The sequence below is a fragment of the Bombina bombina genome, chromosome 1, assembly GCF_027579735.1.
Source record: "Bombina bombina isolate aBomBom1 chromosome 1, aBomBom1.pri, whole genome shotgun sequence".
NCBI lineage: Eukaryota > Metazoa > Chordata > Amphibia > Anura > Bombinatoridae > Bombina > Bombina bombina.
The window spans coordinates 191,020,412-191,036,700 of NC_069499.1; the positions used below are offsets into that span (position 1 = coordinate 191,020,412).

Here is a 16,289-nt window from a genome sequence, read left to right on the forward strand (position 1 = left end):
CAGTCGCCCAATGTATGGAAGTAATTGGTCTAATAGTGGCCACCATGGACATTGTTCCATTTGCTCGATTTCATCTGAGAGCCCTGCAGTTGTTCATGCTCAGTCAATGGAATGGAGATTATGTGGCTCTATCCCCCAAAATAACTCTAGATCCGAAGACAAAGGACTCTTGTGGCTCTCTATGGAACACCTGTCTCAGGGCACCTGCTTTCGGAGGCCTTCATGGGTGATCGTGACCACAGACGCCAGCCTGGTGGCCTGGGGAGCAGTCTGGAATTCCTTAAAGGCGCAGGGTCTTTGATCTCCTGAGGAGTCTGAACTACAGATCAACATCTTGGAGTTGAGAGCAATTTACAACGCGCTGTTGGCTTTGAGCCAGTTCATCAGATTCCAATCGGACAACATAACTTCAGTGGCTTACATAAACCACCAGGGGGGGACTCTGAGTTCTCTAGCCATGAGGTGACTCGGATCATTCAGTGGGCGGAAGATCACTGTTGTTGCCTTTCTGCCATTCACATCCCGGGCATGGACAATTGGGAAGCCGATTTCCTAAGCAGACAGACATTCCATCCCGGGGAATGGGAACTTCATCCGGAGGTGTTCTCCAGGTAAATCTCCAAATGGGGGATTCCGGAGTTGGATCTGATGGCGTCTCGACAAAATGCCAAGCTTCTGAAGTACAGTTCCAGATCGAGGGATCCTCAGGCCTGCCTAATAGATGCGTTTGCAGTCTCTTGGAACTTCAGAATAGCGTGTTTCCTCCATTTGCTCTACTTCCACGGGTGATCGCTCACAAAAACAAGAAAGGGCATCAGTGATCCTAATTGCCCCAGCTTGGCCTCGAAGGATCTGTTAGCACTTGAAGGGTCAAATTTCGGCCTTATCTGTGCTTTAGCATAAGCGTTTGGCAGATGTGCCAGATGTTCAATCTTTTTGTCAGGCCTTGGTCAGAATCAGGCCTGTGTTTAAACCTGATGCTCCACCTTGGAGCCTTAATCTTGTTTTAAAGGTTTTGCAGCGCCGCCCGTTTGAGCCAATGCATTCTGTAGATATTAAGCTACTATCCTGGAAGGTTTGGTTTCTTTTGGCGATTACTTCTGTGTGGAGGGTCTCTGAACTTTTCGCCTTGCAGTTTGATTCTCCTTATCTTATTTTTCATGCGGATAAGGTGGTTCTTCGCACTAAGTTAGGATTCCTTCCCAAAGTTGTTTCTACTAAGAATATTAATCAGGAGATTGTTGATCCATCATTGTGTCTGAAGCCTTCTTCGGATAAAGAAAGTCTGTTGCATAATTTGGATGTGGTTCGTGCTCTTAAATTCTATTTGGAGGCGACAAAGGACTTTCACAAGTCTTCTGCTCTCTTTGGCCTAGATTTAGAGTTCGGCGTTAGCCGTGAAAACCAGCGTTAGAGGCTCCTAACGCTGGTTTTAGGCTACCGCCGGTATTTGGAGTCACTCAAAATAGGGTCTAACGCTCACTTTTCAGCCGCGACTTTTCCATACCGCAGATCCCCCTACGCCATTTGCGTATCCTATCTTTTCAATGGGATCTTTCTAACTCCGGTATTTAGAGTCGTTTCTGAAGTGAGCGTTAGAAATCTAACGACAAAACTCCAGCCGCAGGAAAAAAGCAGGAGTTAAGAGCTTTCTGGGCTAACGCCGGTTTATAAAGCTCTTAACTACTGTACCATAAAGTACACTAACACCCATAAACTACCTATGTACCCCTAAACTGAGGTCCCCCCACATCGCTGCAACTCGATTAAATTTTTTTAACCCCTAATCTGCCGACCGCCACCTACGTTATACTTATGTACCCCTAATCTGCTGCCCCTAACCCCGCCGACCCCTGTATTATATTTATTAACCCCTAACCTGCCCCCTACAACGTCGCCGCCAGCTACCTACAATAATAAACCCCTAATCTGCCGACCGCAAAGCGCCGCCACCTACGTTATCCTTATGTACCCCTAATCTGCTGCCCCTAACACCGCCGACCCCTATATTATATTTATTAACCCCTAATCTGCCCCCCTCAACGTCGCCGACACCTGCCTACACTTATTAACCCCTAATCTGCCGAGCGGACCTGAGCGCTACTATAATAAAGTTATTAACCCCTAATCCGCCTCACTAACCCTATCATAAATAGTATTAACCCCTAATCTGCCCTCCCTAACATCGCCGACACCTAACTTCAATTATTAACCCCTAATCTGACGACCGAATCTCGCCGCTATTCTAATAAATGTATTAACCCCTAAAGCTAAGTCTAACCCTAATACTAACACCCCCCTAAGTTAAATATAATTTAAATCTAACGAAATTAATTATCTCTTATTAAATAAATTATTCCTATTTAAAGCTAAATACTTACCTGTAAAATAAATCCTAATATAGCTACAATATAAATTATAATTACACTGTAGCTATTTTAGGATTAATATTTATTTTACAGGCAACTTTGTATTTATTTTAACCAGGTACAATAGCTATTAAATAGTTAAGAACTATTTAATAGTTACCTAGTTAAAATAATAACAAAATTACCTGTAAAATAAGTCCTAACCTAAGTTATAATTAAACCTAACACTACCCTATCAATAAATTAATTAAATAAAATACCTACAATTACCTACAATAAAACCTAACACTACACTATCAATAAATACATTAAATACAATTTCTACAAATAACTACAATTACATAAACTAACTAAAGTACAAAAAATAAAAAAGAACTAAGTTACAAAAAATAAAAATATATTTATAAACATAAGAAAAATATTACAACAATTTTAAACTAATTACACCTACTCTAAGCCCCCTAATAAAATAACAAAGACCCCCAAAATAAAAAAATTCCCTACCCTATTCTAAATTAATAAATTTAAAAGCTCTTTTACCTTACCAGCCCTGAACAGGGCCCTTTGCGGGGCATGCCCCAAGAAAATCAGCTCTTTTGCCTGTAAAAAAAAACATACAATACCCCCCCCCCCAACATTACAACCCACCACCCACATACCCCTAATCTAACCCAAACCCCCCTTAAATAAACCTAACACTAAGCCCCTGAAGATCTTCCTACCTTGTCTTTACCTCAACAGGTATCACCGATCCGTCCTGGCATCCGGTGCTGAAGAGGTCCAGAAGAGGCTCCAAAGTCTTCCTCCTATCCGGCAAGAAGAGGACATCCGGACCGGCAAACCTCTTCATCCAAGCTGCATCTTCGATCTTCTTCCATCCTGATCCAATCAGATTGAGCTTGCATTCTATTGGCTGTTCCGATCAGCCAATAGAATGCGAGCTCAATCTGTTTGGCTGATTGGATCAGCCAATCGGATTGAACTTGATTCTGATTGGCTGATTCCATCAGCCAATCAGAATATTCCTACCTTAATTCCGATTGGCTGATAGAATCCTATCAGCCAATCGGAATTCGAGGGACGCCATCTTGGATGACGTCCCTTAAAGGAACCGTCATTCGTCGGGAGACGCCGGAAGAAGAGGATGGATCCGCGTCGGATGCTTCAACATGGACCCGCTCCGCACCGGATGGAAGAAGATCGAAGATGCAGCTTGGATGAAGATGTTTGCCGGTCCGGATGTCCTCTTCTTGCCGGATAGGAGGAAGACTTTGGAGCCTCTTCTGGACCTCTTCAGCACCGGATGCCAGGACGGATCGGTGATACCTGTTGAGGTGAAGACAAGGTAGGAAGATCTTCAGGGGCTTAGTGTTAGGTTTATTTAAGGGGGGTTTGGGTTAGATTAGGGGTATGTGGGTGGTGGGTTGTAATGTTGGGGGGGGGGTATTGTATGTTTTTTTTTACAGGCAAAAGAGCTGATTTTCTTGGGGCATGCCCCGCAAAGGGCCCTGTTCAGGGCTGGTAAGGTAAAAGAGCTTTTAAATTTATTAATTTAGAATAGGGTAGGGAATTTTTTTATTTTGGGGGTCTTTGTTATTTTATTAGGGGGCTTAGAGTAGGTGTAATTAGTTTAAAATTGTTGTAATATTTTTCTTATGTTTGTAAATATTTTTTTATTTTTTGTAACTTAGTTCTTTTTTATTTTTTGTACTTTAGTTAGTTTATGTAATTGTAGTTATTTGTAGAAATTGTATTTAATGTATTTATTGATAGTGTAGTGTTAGGTTTTATTGTAGGTAATTGTAGGTATTTTATTTAATTAATTTATTGATAGGGTAGTGTTAGGTTTAATTATAACTTAGGTTAGGACTTATTTTACAGGTAATTTTGTTATTATTTTAACTAGGTAACTATTAAATAGTTCTTAACTATTTAATAGCTATTGTACCTGGTTAAAATAAATACAAAGTTACCTGTAAAATAAATATTAATCCTAAAATAGCTACAATGTAATTATAATTTATATTGTAGCTATATTAGGATTTTTTTACAGGTAAGTATTTAGCTTTAAATAGGAATAATTTATTTAATAAGAGATAATTAATTTCGTTAGATTTAAATTATATTTAACTTAGGGGGGTGTTAGTGTTAGGGTTAGACTTAGCTTTAGGGGTTAATACATTTATTATAGTAGCGATGAGCTCCGGTCGTCAGATTAGGGGTTAATAATTGAAGTTAGGTGTCGGCGATGTTAGGGAGGGCAGATTAGGGGTTAATACTATTTATGATAGGGTTAGTGAGGCGGATTAGGGGTTAATAACTTTATAATAGTAGCGCTCAGGTCCGCTCGGCAGATTAGGGGTTAATAAGTGTAGGCAGGTGTCGGCGACGTTGAGGGGGGCAGATTAGGGGTTAATAAATATAATATAGGGGTCGGCGGTGTTAGGGGCAGCAGATTAGGGGTTCATAAGGATAACGTAGGTGGCGGCGCTTTGCGGTCGGCAGATTAGGGGTTAATTATTGTAGGTAGCTGGCGGCGAAGTTGTGGGGGGCAGGTTAGGGGTTAATAAATATAATATAGGGGTCGGCGGTGTTAGGGGCAGCAGATTAGGGGTACATAGGCATAATGTAAGTTGCGGCGGTTTACGGAGCGGAAGATTAGGGGTTAATAATATAATGCAGGGGTCAGCGATAGCGGGGGCGGCAGATTAGGGGTTAATAAGTGTAAGGGTAGGGGTGTTTAGACTCGGGGTACATGTTAGGGTGTTAGGTGCAGACGTAGGAAGTGTTTCCCCATAGGAAACAATGGGGCTGCGTTAGGAGCTGAACGCTGCTTTTTTGCAGGTGTTAGGTTTTTTTTCAGCTCAAACAGCCCCATTGTTTCCTATGGGAGAATCGTGCACGAGCACGTTTTTGAGGCTGGCCGCGTCCGTAAGCAACTCTGGTATCGAGAGTTGCATTTGCGGTAAAAATGCTCTATGCTCCTTTTTTGGAGCCTAACGCAGCATTTTTTTGAACTCTCGATACCAGAGTTAATTTTATGGTGCGGCCAGAAAAAAGCCCGCGTAGCGTTAACAGCCCATCTACCGCCAAACTCCAAATCTAGGCCTTTGTTTTTCCGGGAAGCGTAGAGGTCAGAAAGCGACTGTGTCTTGTCTTGCCTTTTGGTTGCAAAGTGTGATTCGCCTGTCATATGAGTCTACTGGGAAACAACCTCCAGAAAGAATTACGGCTAATTCCACCAGGGCTGTAGCCTCTTCTTGGGCTTTTAAAAATTAAGCTTCTATGGAGCAGATTTGCAAGGCTGCAACTTGGTCTTCTTTAGATACTTTTTCCAAATTTTACAGATTTGATACTTTTGCCTCGGCTGAGGCGGCTTTTGGGAGAAAGGTTCTTCAAACAGTGGTGCCTTCCGTGTAGGCATGCTTGTTCTTATCCCCCCTATTCATCTGTGTCCTCTAGCTTGGGTATTGATTCCCAACAGTAATTAAGATGAACCCGTGGACTCACCATATCTTTGAAAGAAGACAAAATTTTAATTTTTCATGAGTTTTTTGTTGTTGTTTTTGACTAAACCTCAGACACCTCCGCATCTTGTGTGCTCTTTGCCTCCTCCTGCTGGCGAGGAGTGATATTCCCAACAGAAATTAAGTTAAACCCGTGGACTCACCATATCTTGAAGAAATACATTTATCAGGTAATGATAAATTTTGTTTTTAGTATCTAGAAAAATGATTGTTTAAAATAAGTTTATTATAGGTTTATTATCCAAGTGTCTCTAAAAGGGACATGAAACACAACATTTTTGTTTCATGATTCAGATAGAGCAAACTATTTTAAACAACTCACACTTATTTCTGTTTTCAAATTTGATTAATTCTCTTGGTATTCCCCGTTGCAGAAGCAGCAATGCACTGCTGGAAACTAGCTGAACACATCTAGTGATCCAATGACAAGAAAAAAATACGTGCACCCATCAATCAGCAGCTAGCTCTCAGTAGTGCATTGGTTCCTGAGCCTACCTAGGCATGCTTTTCAACAAAGGACACCAAGAGAACAAAGCACATTAGACAGAAAAAGTAAATTGGAAAGATGGTTAAAAATGCATGATCTGTCTGAGTCATGAAAGTTTATTTTTAAACTTTACTGTACTTTTAAACTGGGAAAAGAGAAATAATCAGTGAATGCAAATGTTTTTGTGAAAGCTAATAGTGTATCTGTAAAAATGAGACATTGCAGTTAAAAAGGTAATCAATAGCAGAAGCCTATCACTGACTTACAATATGACAAATTCATTTTAAAGCATGGTTTATTACCTTGCAGTTTTTTAAGCACAGCCACCTCCATTTTCAAAACCTGCTTTGGTTGCTGGGCTGACTCCACTTTGAGTGCTACATTCTCTCTCGTCAGCAAATCCAAGGCATCGTAGATCTCTCCAAAGCCACCACCACCTATTTTCCTTAGCTGAAAGCAAAACAGACAAGTCATTTATAATGGTAAACTCCACTTGGGACCTTTTTAGGTCACAAGAGATGAGCACATTAACACAATAAAAAACATTAAAGGAACATTCTAGTCAGACTGAAATGCACATGACCACATATCAGCTTTCAATAAAAGCATTTTTGCAATAAACGTGTATTCTATAAAAAGCTATCAATGTTTCACAAGTACTGTGCATTGGAAAGTACTTCTACTCAGTGTCCGTCTATAGAGCCGACAGTAGTGATGTCATTATGTCTATTGCTTTGCCAATTGCTCAATTTAATTCCTAACTAACATGAGCAGGCACAGTGTTTAAATGTATATAAACATAGCATATGGATGTATTTTTTATATGCCCCAAGCACATTAAAAACAATCACTGAAATTTTTTTTTGATAATGTGGTTTTGCAAAAACAGAATTTATGCTTACCTGATAAATTACTTTCTCCAACGGTGTGTCCGGTCCACGGCGTCATCCTTACTTGTGGGATATTCTCTTCCCCAACAGGAAATGGCAAAGAGCCCAGCAAAGCTGGTCACATGATCCCTCCTAGGCTCCGCCTACCCCAGTCATTCGACCGACGTAAAGGAGGAATATGCATAGGAGAAATCATATGATACCGTGGTGACTGTAGTTAGAGAAAATAATTCATCAGACCTGATTAAAAAAACCAGGGCGGGCCGTGGACCGGACACACCGTTGGAGAAAGTAATTTATCAGGTAAGCATAAATTCTGTTTTCTCCAACATAGGTGTGTCCGGTCCACGGCGTCATCCTTACTTGTGGGAACCAATACCAAAGCTTTAGGACACGGATGATGGGAGGGAGCAAATCAGGTCACCTAGATGGAAGGCACCACGGTTTGCAAAACCTTTCTCCCAAAAATAGCCTCAGAAGAAGCAAAAGTATCAAATTTGTAAAATTTGGTAAAAGTGTGCAGTGAAGACCAAGTCGCTGCCTTACATATCTGATCAACAGAAGCCTCGTTCTTGAAGGCCCATGTGGAAGCCACAGCCCTAGTGGAGTGAGCTGTGATTCTTTCAGGAGGCTGCCGTCCGGCAGTCTCATAAGCCAATCGGATGATGCTTTTAAGCCAAAAAGAGAGAGAGGTAGAAGTTGCTTTTTGACCTCTCCTTTTACCAGAATAAACAACAAACAAAGAAGATGTTTGTCTGAAATCCTTTGTAGCCTCTAAATAGAATTTTAGAGCACGAACTACATCCAAATTGTGTAACAAACGTTCCTTCTTTGAAACTGGATTCGGACACAAAGAAGGCACAACTATCTCCTGGTTAATGTTTTTGTTAGAAACAACTTTCGGAAGAAAACCAGGTTTAGTACGCCAAACCACCTTATCTGCAAGGAACACCAGATAAGGAGGAGAACACTGCAGAGCAGATAACTCTGAAACTCTTCTAGCAGAAGAAATTGCAACCAAAAACAAAACTTTCCAAGATAGTAACTTAATATCTACGGAATGTAAGGGTTCAAACGGAACCCCTTGAAGAACTGAAAGAACTAAATTGAGACTCCAAGGAGGAGTCAAAGGTTTGTAAACAGGCTTGATTCTAACCAGAGCCTGAACAAAAGCTTGAACATCTGGCACAGCCGCCAGTTTTTTGTGAAGTAAAACAGATAAAGCAGAAATCTGTCCCTTCAAAGAACTTGCAGATAATCCTTTCTCCAAACCCTCCTGTAGAAAGGATAGAATCTTAGGAATTTTTATCTTGTTCCATGGGAATCCTTTAGATTCACACCAACAAATATATTTTTTCCATATTTTATGGTAAATTTTCCTAGTTACAGGCTTTCTAGCCTGAATAAGAGTATCAATGACAGAATCTGAAAACCCACGCTTTGATAAAATCAAGCGTTCAATCTCCAAGCAGTCAGTTGGAGTGAAGCCAGATTCGGATGTTCGAATGGACCTTGAACAAGAAGGTCCTGTCTCAAAGGTAGCTTCCATGGTGGAGCCGATGACATATTCACCAGGTCTGCATACCAAGTTCTGCGTGGCCACGCAGGAGCTATCAAGATCACCGAAGCCCTCTCCTGATTGATCCTGGCTACCAGCCTGGGAATGAGAGGGAACGGTGGGAATACATAAGCTAGGTTGAAGGTCCAAGGCGCTATCAGTGCATCTACTAGAGTCGCCCTGGGATCCCTGGATCTGGACCCGTAGCAAGGAACCTTGAAGTTCTGACGAGACGCCATCAGGTCCATGTCTGGAATGCCCCATAATTGAGTTATTTGGGCAAAGATTTCCGGATGGAGTTCCCACTCCCCCGGATGGAAAGTCTGACGACTCAGAAAATCCGCTTCCCAATTTTCCACTCCTGGGATGTGGATTGCAGACAAGTGGCAGGAGTGATTCTCCGCCCATTGAATTATTTTGGTCACTTCCTCCATCGACAGGGCATCTACTAGAGTCGCCCTGGGATCCCTGGATCTGGACCCGTAGCAAGGAACCTTGAAGTTCTGACGAGACGCCATCAGGTCCATGTCTGGAATGCCCCATAATTGAGTTATTTGGGCAAAGATTTCCGGATGGAGTTCCCACTCCCCCGGATGGAAAGTCTGACGACTCAGAAAATCCGCTTCCCAATTTTCCACTCCTGGGATGTGGATTGCAGACAAGTGGCAGGAGTGATTCTCCGCCCATTGAATTATTTTGGTCACTTCCTCCATCGCCAGGGAACTCCTTGTTCCCCCCTGATGGTTGATATATGCAACAGTCGTCATGTTGTCTGATTGAAACCTTATGAATTTGGCCTTTGCTAGTTGAGGCCAAGCTTTGAGAGCATTGAATATCGCTCGCAGTTCCAGAATGTTTATCGGGAGAAGAGATTCTTCCCGAGACCATAGACCCTGAGCTTTCAGGGGTTCCCAGACCGCGCCCCAGCCCACCAGACTGGCGTCGGTCGTGACAATGACCCACTCTGGTCTGCGGAAGCTCATACCCTGTGACAGGTTGTCCAGGTTCAGCCACCAACGGAGTGAATCTCTGGTTCTTTGATCTACTTGGATCGTCGGAGACAAGTCTGTATAATCCCCATTCCACTGTCTGAGCATGCACAGTTGTAATGGTCTTAGATGAATTCGTGCAAAAGGAACTATGTCCATTGCCGCAACCATCAAACCTATTACTTCCATGCACTGCGCTATGGAAGGAAGAAGAACAGAATGAAGTACTTGACAAGAGCTTAGAAGTTTTGATTTTCTGGCCTCTGTCAGAAAAATCTTCATTTCTAAGGAGTCTATTATTGTTCCCAAGAAGGGAACTCTTGTTGACGGGGACAGAGAACTTTTTTCTATGTTCACTTTCCACCCGTGAGATCTGAGAAAGGCTAGGACAATGTCCGTATGAGCCTTTGCTTTTGACAGAGACGACGCTTGAATCAGTATGTCGTCCAAGTAAGGTACTACTGCAATGCCCCTTGGTCTTAGCACCGCTAGAAGGGACCCTAGTACCTTTGTGAAAATCCTTGGAGCAGTGGCTAATCCGAATGGAAGTGCCACAAACTGGTAATGCTTGTCCAGAAAGGCGAACCTTAGGAACCGATGATGTTCCTTGTGGATAGGAATATGTAGATACGCATCCTTTAAATCCACCGTGGTCATGAATTGACCTTCCTGGATGGTAGGAAGAATTGTTCGAATGGTTTCCATCTTGAACGATGGAACCCTGAGAAATTTGTTTAGAATCTTGAGATCTAAAATTGGTCTGAATGTTCCTTCTTTTTTGGGAACTATGAACAGATTGGAGTAAAACCCCATCCCTTGTTCTCCTAATGGAACAGGATGAATCACTCCCATTCTTAACAGGTCTTCTACACAATGTAAGAATGCCTGTCTTTTTATTTGGTTTGAAGACAATTGAGACCTGTGGAACCTCCCCCTTGGGGGTAGTTCCTTGAATTCCAGGAGATAACCTTGAGAAACTATTTCTAGCGCCCAAGGATCCTAAACATCTCTTGCCCAAGCCTGAGCAAAGAGAGAGAGTCTGCCCCCCACCAGATCCGGTCCTGGATCGGGGGCCAACACTTCATGCTGTTTTAGTAGCAATGGCAGGTTTCTTGGCCTGCTTACCCTTGTTCCAACCTTGCATCGGTCTCCAGGCTGGTTTGGTTTGAGAACTATTACCCTCTTGCTTAGAGGGTGTAGAATTTGAGGCTGGTCCGTTTCTGCAAAAGGGACGAAAATTTGGCTTATTTTTAGCCTTAAAAGACCTATCCTGAGGAAGGGCGTGGCCCTTTCCCCCAGTGATGTCTGAAATAATCTCTTTCAAGTCAGGGCCAAACAGCGTTTTACCTTTGAAAGGGATGTTAAGCAATTTGTTCTTGGAGGACACATCCGCTGACCAAGACTTTAGCCAAAGCGCTCTGCGCGCCACAATAGCAAAACCTGAATTTTTCGCCGCCAATCTAGCTAATTGCAAAGTGGCGTCTAAGATAAAAGAGTTAGCCAATTTAAGTGCTTGAACTCTGTCCATAACCTCCTCATACGAAGAGTCTTTATTGAGCGACTTTTCTAGTTCTTCGAACCAGAAACACGCTGCTGTAGTGACAGGAACAATGCATGAAATTGGTTGTAGAAGGTAACCTTGCTGAACAAACATCTTTTTAAGCAAACTCTCTAATTTTTTATCCATAGGATCTTTGAAAGCACAACTATCTTCTATAGGGATAGTAGTGCGTTTGTTTAGAGTAGAAACCGCCCCCTCGACCTTGGGGACTGTCTGCCATAAGTCCTTTCTGGGGTCGACCATAGGAAATAATTTTTTAAATATAGGGGGAGGAACAAAAGGTATGCCGGGCCTTTCCCATTCCTTATTTACAATGTCCGCCACCCGCTTGGGTATAGGAAAAGCATCGGGGGGCACCGGGACCTCTAGGAACTTGTCCATCTTACATAACTTCTCTGGAATGACCAAATTGTCACAATCATCCAGAGTAGATAACACCTCCTTAAGCAGAGCGCGGAGATGTTCTAATTTAAATTTAAAAGTAATAACATCAGGTTCAGCTTGTTGAGAAATTTTTCCTGAATCTGAAATTTCTCCCTCAGACAAAACCTCCCTCCTGGCCCCTTCAGATTGGTGTGAGGGTATGTCAAAACCATTATCATCAGCGTCCTCATGCTCTTCAGTATCTAAAACAGAGCAATCGCGCTTTCTCTGATAAGTGGGCATTTTGGACAAAATGTTTTTAATTGTTGCATAGTAAGAAGGATTGGCGCACTAGATGTACTAGGGGCCTCTTGTGTGGGCAAGACTGGTGTAGACACAGAAGGGGATGATGCAGTACCATGCTTACTCCCCTCGCTTGAGGAATCATTTTGGGCAACATCATTATCAGTGGCATCATTGTCCCTACTTTGTTTGGACACTATGTCACATTCATCACATATATTTAAATGGGGAGGAACCTTGGCTTCCAAACATACAGAACATCGTCTATCTGATGGTTCAGACATGTTAACAGGCATAAACTTGATAACAAAGCACAAAAAACGTTTTAAAATAAAACCGTTACTGTCACTTTAAATTTTAAACTGAACACACTTTATTACTGAATATGTGAAAAAGTATGAAGGAATTGTTCAAAATTCACCAAAATTTCACCACAGTGTCTTAAAGCCTTAAAAGTATTGCACACCAAATTTGAAAGCTTTAACTCTTAAAATAACGGAACCGGAGCCGTTTTTACATTTAACCCCTATACAGACCCTGGTATCTGCTTTGCTGAGACCCAACCAAGCCCAGAGGGGAATACGATACCAAATGACGCCTTCAATAAGCTTTTTCAGTGGTTCTTAGCTCCTCACACATGCATCTGCATGCCTTGCTTTCCAAAAACAACTGCGCATTAGTGGCGCGAAAATGAGGCTCTGCCTATGACTAAAAAAGGCCCCCAGTGAAAAAGGTGTCCAATACAGTGCCTGCCGTTTTTTTAATACATCCCCAAGATTAAAAGAACTATTTATAGTTATAATCCACTAAATATACTTATAAAGTAATCGTTTTAGCCCAGAAAAATGTCTACCAGTCTTTAAAGCCCTTGTGAAGCCCTTTATTCTTATACTAAACTAAGAAAATGGCTTACCGGTTCCCATAGGGAAAATGACAGCTTCCAGCATTACCAAGTCTTGTTAGAAATGTGTCATACCTCAAGCAGCAAAAGTCTGCCGACTGTTTCCCCCAACTGAAGTTAATTCATCTCAACAGTCCTGTGTGGAAACAGCCATCGATTTTAGTAACGGTTGCTAAAATCATTTTCCTCTTACAAACAGAAATCTTCATCTCTTTTCTGTTTCAGAGTAAATAGTACATACCAGCACTATTTTAAAATAACAAACTCTTGATTGAAGAATAAAACTACATTTAAACACCAAAAAACTCTTAGCCATCTCCGTGGAGATGTTGCCTGTGCAACGGCAAAGAGAATGACTGGGGTAGGCAGAGCCTAGGAGGGATCATGTGACCAGCTTTGCTGGGCTCTTTGCCATTTCCTGTTGGGGAAGAGAATATCCCACAAGTAAGGATGACGCCGTGGACCGGACACACCTATGTTGGAGAAAAGGCTTATTTTAAATGCACTTTATAGGTACGATATTTTAATACTCTGATTCTCAATTCACTGTCGTCTAGATTACGATTTATGCGCGCTATAGGGAAATTAACGGACGCAACAAAAGTTGCGTTATTTAACCCCCTATAGCGCCGCCATTACAAGTTTTAAAACTGCCGGCTTGTGCGCACGATATGGCTGCGTTGAGCTCCATACCGCATACAATCAAAGCGCTTATTTGACGTGCTTCTGCCCGCTTCCCCATAGACATCAATGGGGAGGGCTGGCAAAAAAAAAAAGCCTAAAATCTGGGATTGCGGAATGAAAATCTCCGTAAAGCAGCCCCATTGATGTCTATGAGGAACCATAAACCTAACACCCTAACATAAACCCCACATCTAAACACCCCTAATCTGCTGCCCCCAACATCGCCGCCAACTACATAATGTTATTAACCCCTAATCTGCAGCTCCCGATATCGCTGCCACCTAAATAAAGCTATTAACCCCTAATCTGCCACCCTCAACATCGCCGCCACTATACTAAAGTTATTAACCCCTTTTCCACTGCACCCCAACATCGCCCACACTAATAAATCTGTTAACCCCTTTTCTGCCGCTCCCAGATATCGTCGCCACTAAATAAAGTTATTAACCCCTACACAAGGAGCTGTTCACAGTCATCAAGGAATTCTCCAAACCCAACAGTGACACTAACGACATCCCACCCTCCCAGGACCTCTGCGACAACATCGCTACTTACTTCCACCGCAAGATCATCAACATCTACGATAGCCTTGAGCTCCAGAACTCACCACCGACCCACCCACCACCGTCTACAGACTACCTAGATCCCCCTCACCACGGAGGACACACTCAGAATCATGAAATTTATCCACTCCGGAGCACCCTCCGACCCATGCCCGCACCACATATTCAACAAAGCGGGTTTTACCCTCGCCCACGAACTCTGCCTCACCATAAACTGCTCCATCAAAACTGGTACCTTCCCAGATGACTGGAAGCATGCAGAGCTGAAACCCCTGCTGAAGAAACCCACAGCTGATCCCATAGATCCTAAAAACTACAGTCCCATCTCTCTACTCCCCTTTCCAGCCAAAGTAATCGAGAAGGCCATCAACGCACAACTTGTTGACCACATCGAGACCAACCACATCTTGGACCCCTCCCAATCCGGTTTCAGGAGCAATCACAGCACCGAGACCGCCCTCTTCGCCGCCACAGACGACATCCGTGCCCTGCTCGACCAAGGAGAGACTGCCGCCCTCATCCTTCTAGACCTCTCAGCCGCATTCGACACTGTAGACAACAGCACCGTCCTCACGTGCCTACACGATGCCGGCATCCACAATAAGGCCCTGGAACAGCTGGAGGAAAGTTCTTCTCCTATATGGCAGCAAGATCATGGAACTCCCTCCTGTTGCACCTCAGACAATCCACCTTACAAACTTCAGGAAGGACCTCAAGACCTGGCTCTTCGACTGAATCGTCTTCCCTTAGCCCCCCTCTCCCCCCCCTCCCATAGCGCCTTGAGACCCTCACGGGTGATTAGTTTGCGCTTTACAAGTACCCAATAGAATAGAATAGAATAGGTATTGATTCTGGGATGTCTGTGCAGAAAGGCTACCATTCCTATGGGGTCGATTTATCAAAGGCTTTCGCCATCCTTTGAGCCCCTATGGCTGCAGGTTTTTCACACGAGAACCTGCACGCTGTATTTAACAAGCAGCAGTCATCAGACTGCTGCTTTGCTAACCTCTTTGCCACCTCTTGTTAGGCGAAATTCAATCTCCCCGGTCTTCTCCGATCAGGGAGATTGACAGCTCTTGCAATTGCTTGATTGGCTGTGCGTGGGCAGGATTGAACAAGAGTGCAAAATAGTGCTTGTGTGCACGAGTTAAGGAGCAGCGGTCTTATGACCTGAAACGATGAGGGTCGGAAGCAGCATACACTGCTTCATAAATCGACCCCATAGGCCTAAAAAAAATGTATAGTTAAAGTGTCTACTGCATAGACTGATAGGGATTTGAAACAAATTTATAATATAGCAATTTAAAGCTACCAGATCTATCAGTGGATTACCAAAATTATATAAAATGATGCAAAATTGATCTCAAGACTTTATTCTCCTGGAGTCATCTGAAATAACCAGTCTGTCATTGCATAATCCTTGACAATATACTACAACATTGTTCAGAAGATAAGTTTCTTCCTACTACAAAATTTGACATAAACTATTGCATGTTTGCTCATGAGAACATTCACTGCTGAATAAATTATCTTAAAAATGTATAGAAACAAGATCACAGGATTAACAAACCAAAATGTGTCTGGTTTTTAATAATAAAAAATAAAATACAGCTACGTGTTATTATATAAACACAAACCCCCATAAGTTTACATATGTGTTTCAGTGCCTGTATTGTTTTTAAAACCTCCTCAGAGACTAAGAATCTAGATTGCCAAAGATAACCTTTTAGTGTATAAATTATGTATATATGTGCACTGATGACAGTTTTACTATGACAGCCTTCTCTCATTAGAGAATTTACTACTTTGGTCCATCCACAGATTCTCCCATCAACTCTAATATTCTCAAAAGGTTGCAAAGTCAAATAAGCTCATTGCCTTCTTTATATTTTAAGGACATTATGGACTGTGTCTTTCCCATGAGATTTTTAAGATCTTAAGGGAAGCTATTAAATTTCACATAACAAATGCATTAATATGATATAGCAAAATAAGTATTTTGGTGCAGATACTTAAAAATAGCAGGGAAATATATCCAGCATTAAAAAAATACAAAATAGCTACAAAAATGCATTTATAAAAACATCATTATAC

The 16,289-nt window shown here is 42.3% G+C and overlaps 1 protein-coding gene across 1 annotated transcript in view; it reads right to left on the bottom strand.

The window, feature by feature from the left end:
* TTBK2 (tau tubulin kinase 2) overlaps positions 1 to 16,289 on the bottom strand; it is a 384,453-nt gene that overhangs the window by 226,211 nt on the left and 141,953 nt on the right. Inside the window, exon 3 of the mRNA XM_053697795.1 lies at positions 6,686 to 6,833. Coding sequence (XP_053553770.1) covers positions 6,686 to 6,833 — 148 coding nt within the window. The remainder of the gene's footprint in view (positions 1 to 6,685; positions 6,834 to 16,289) is intronic.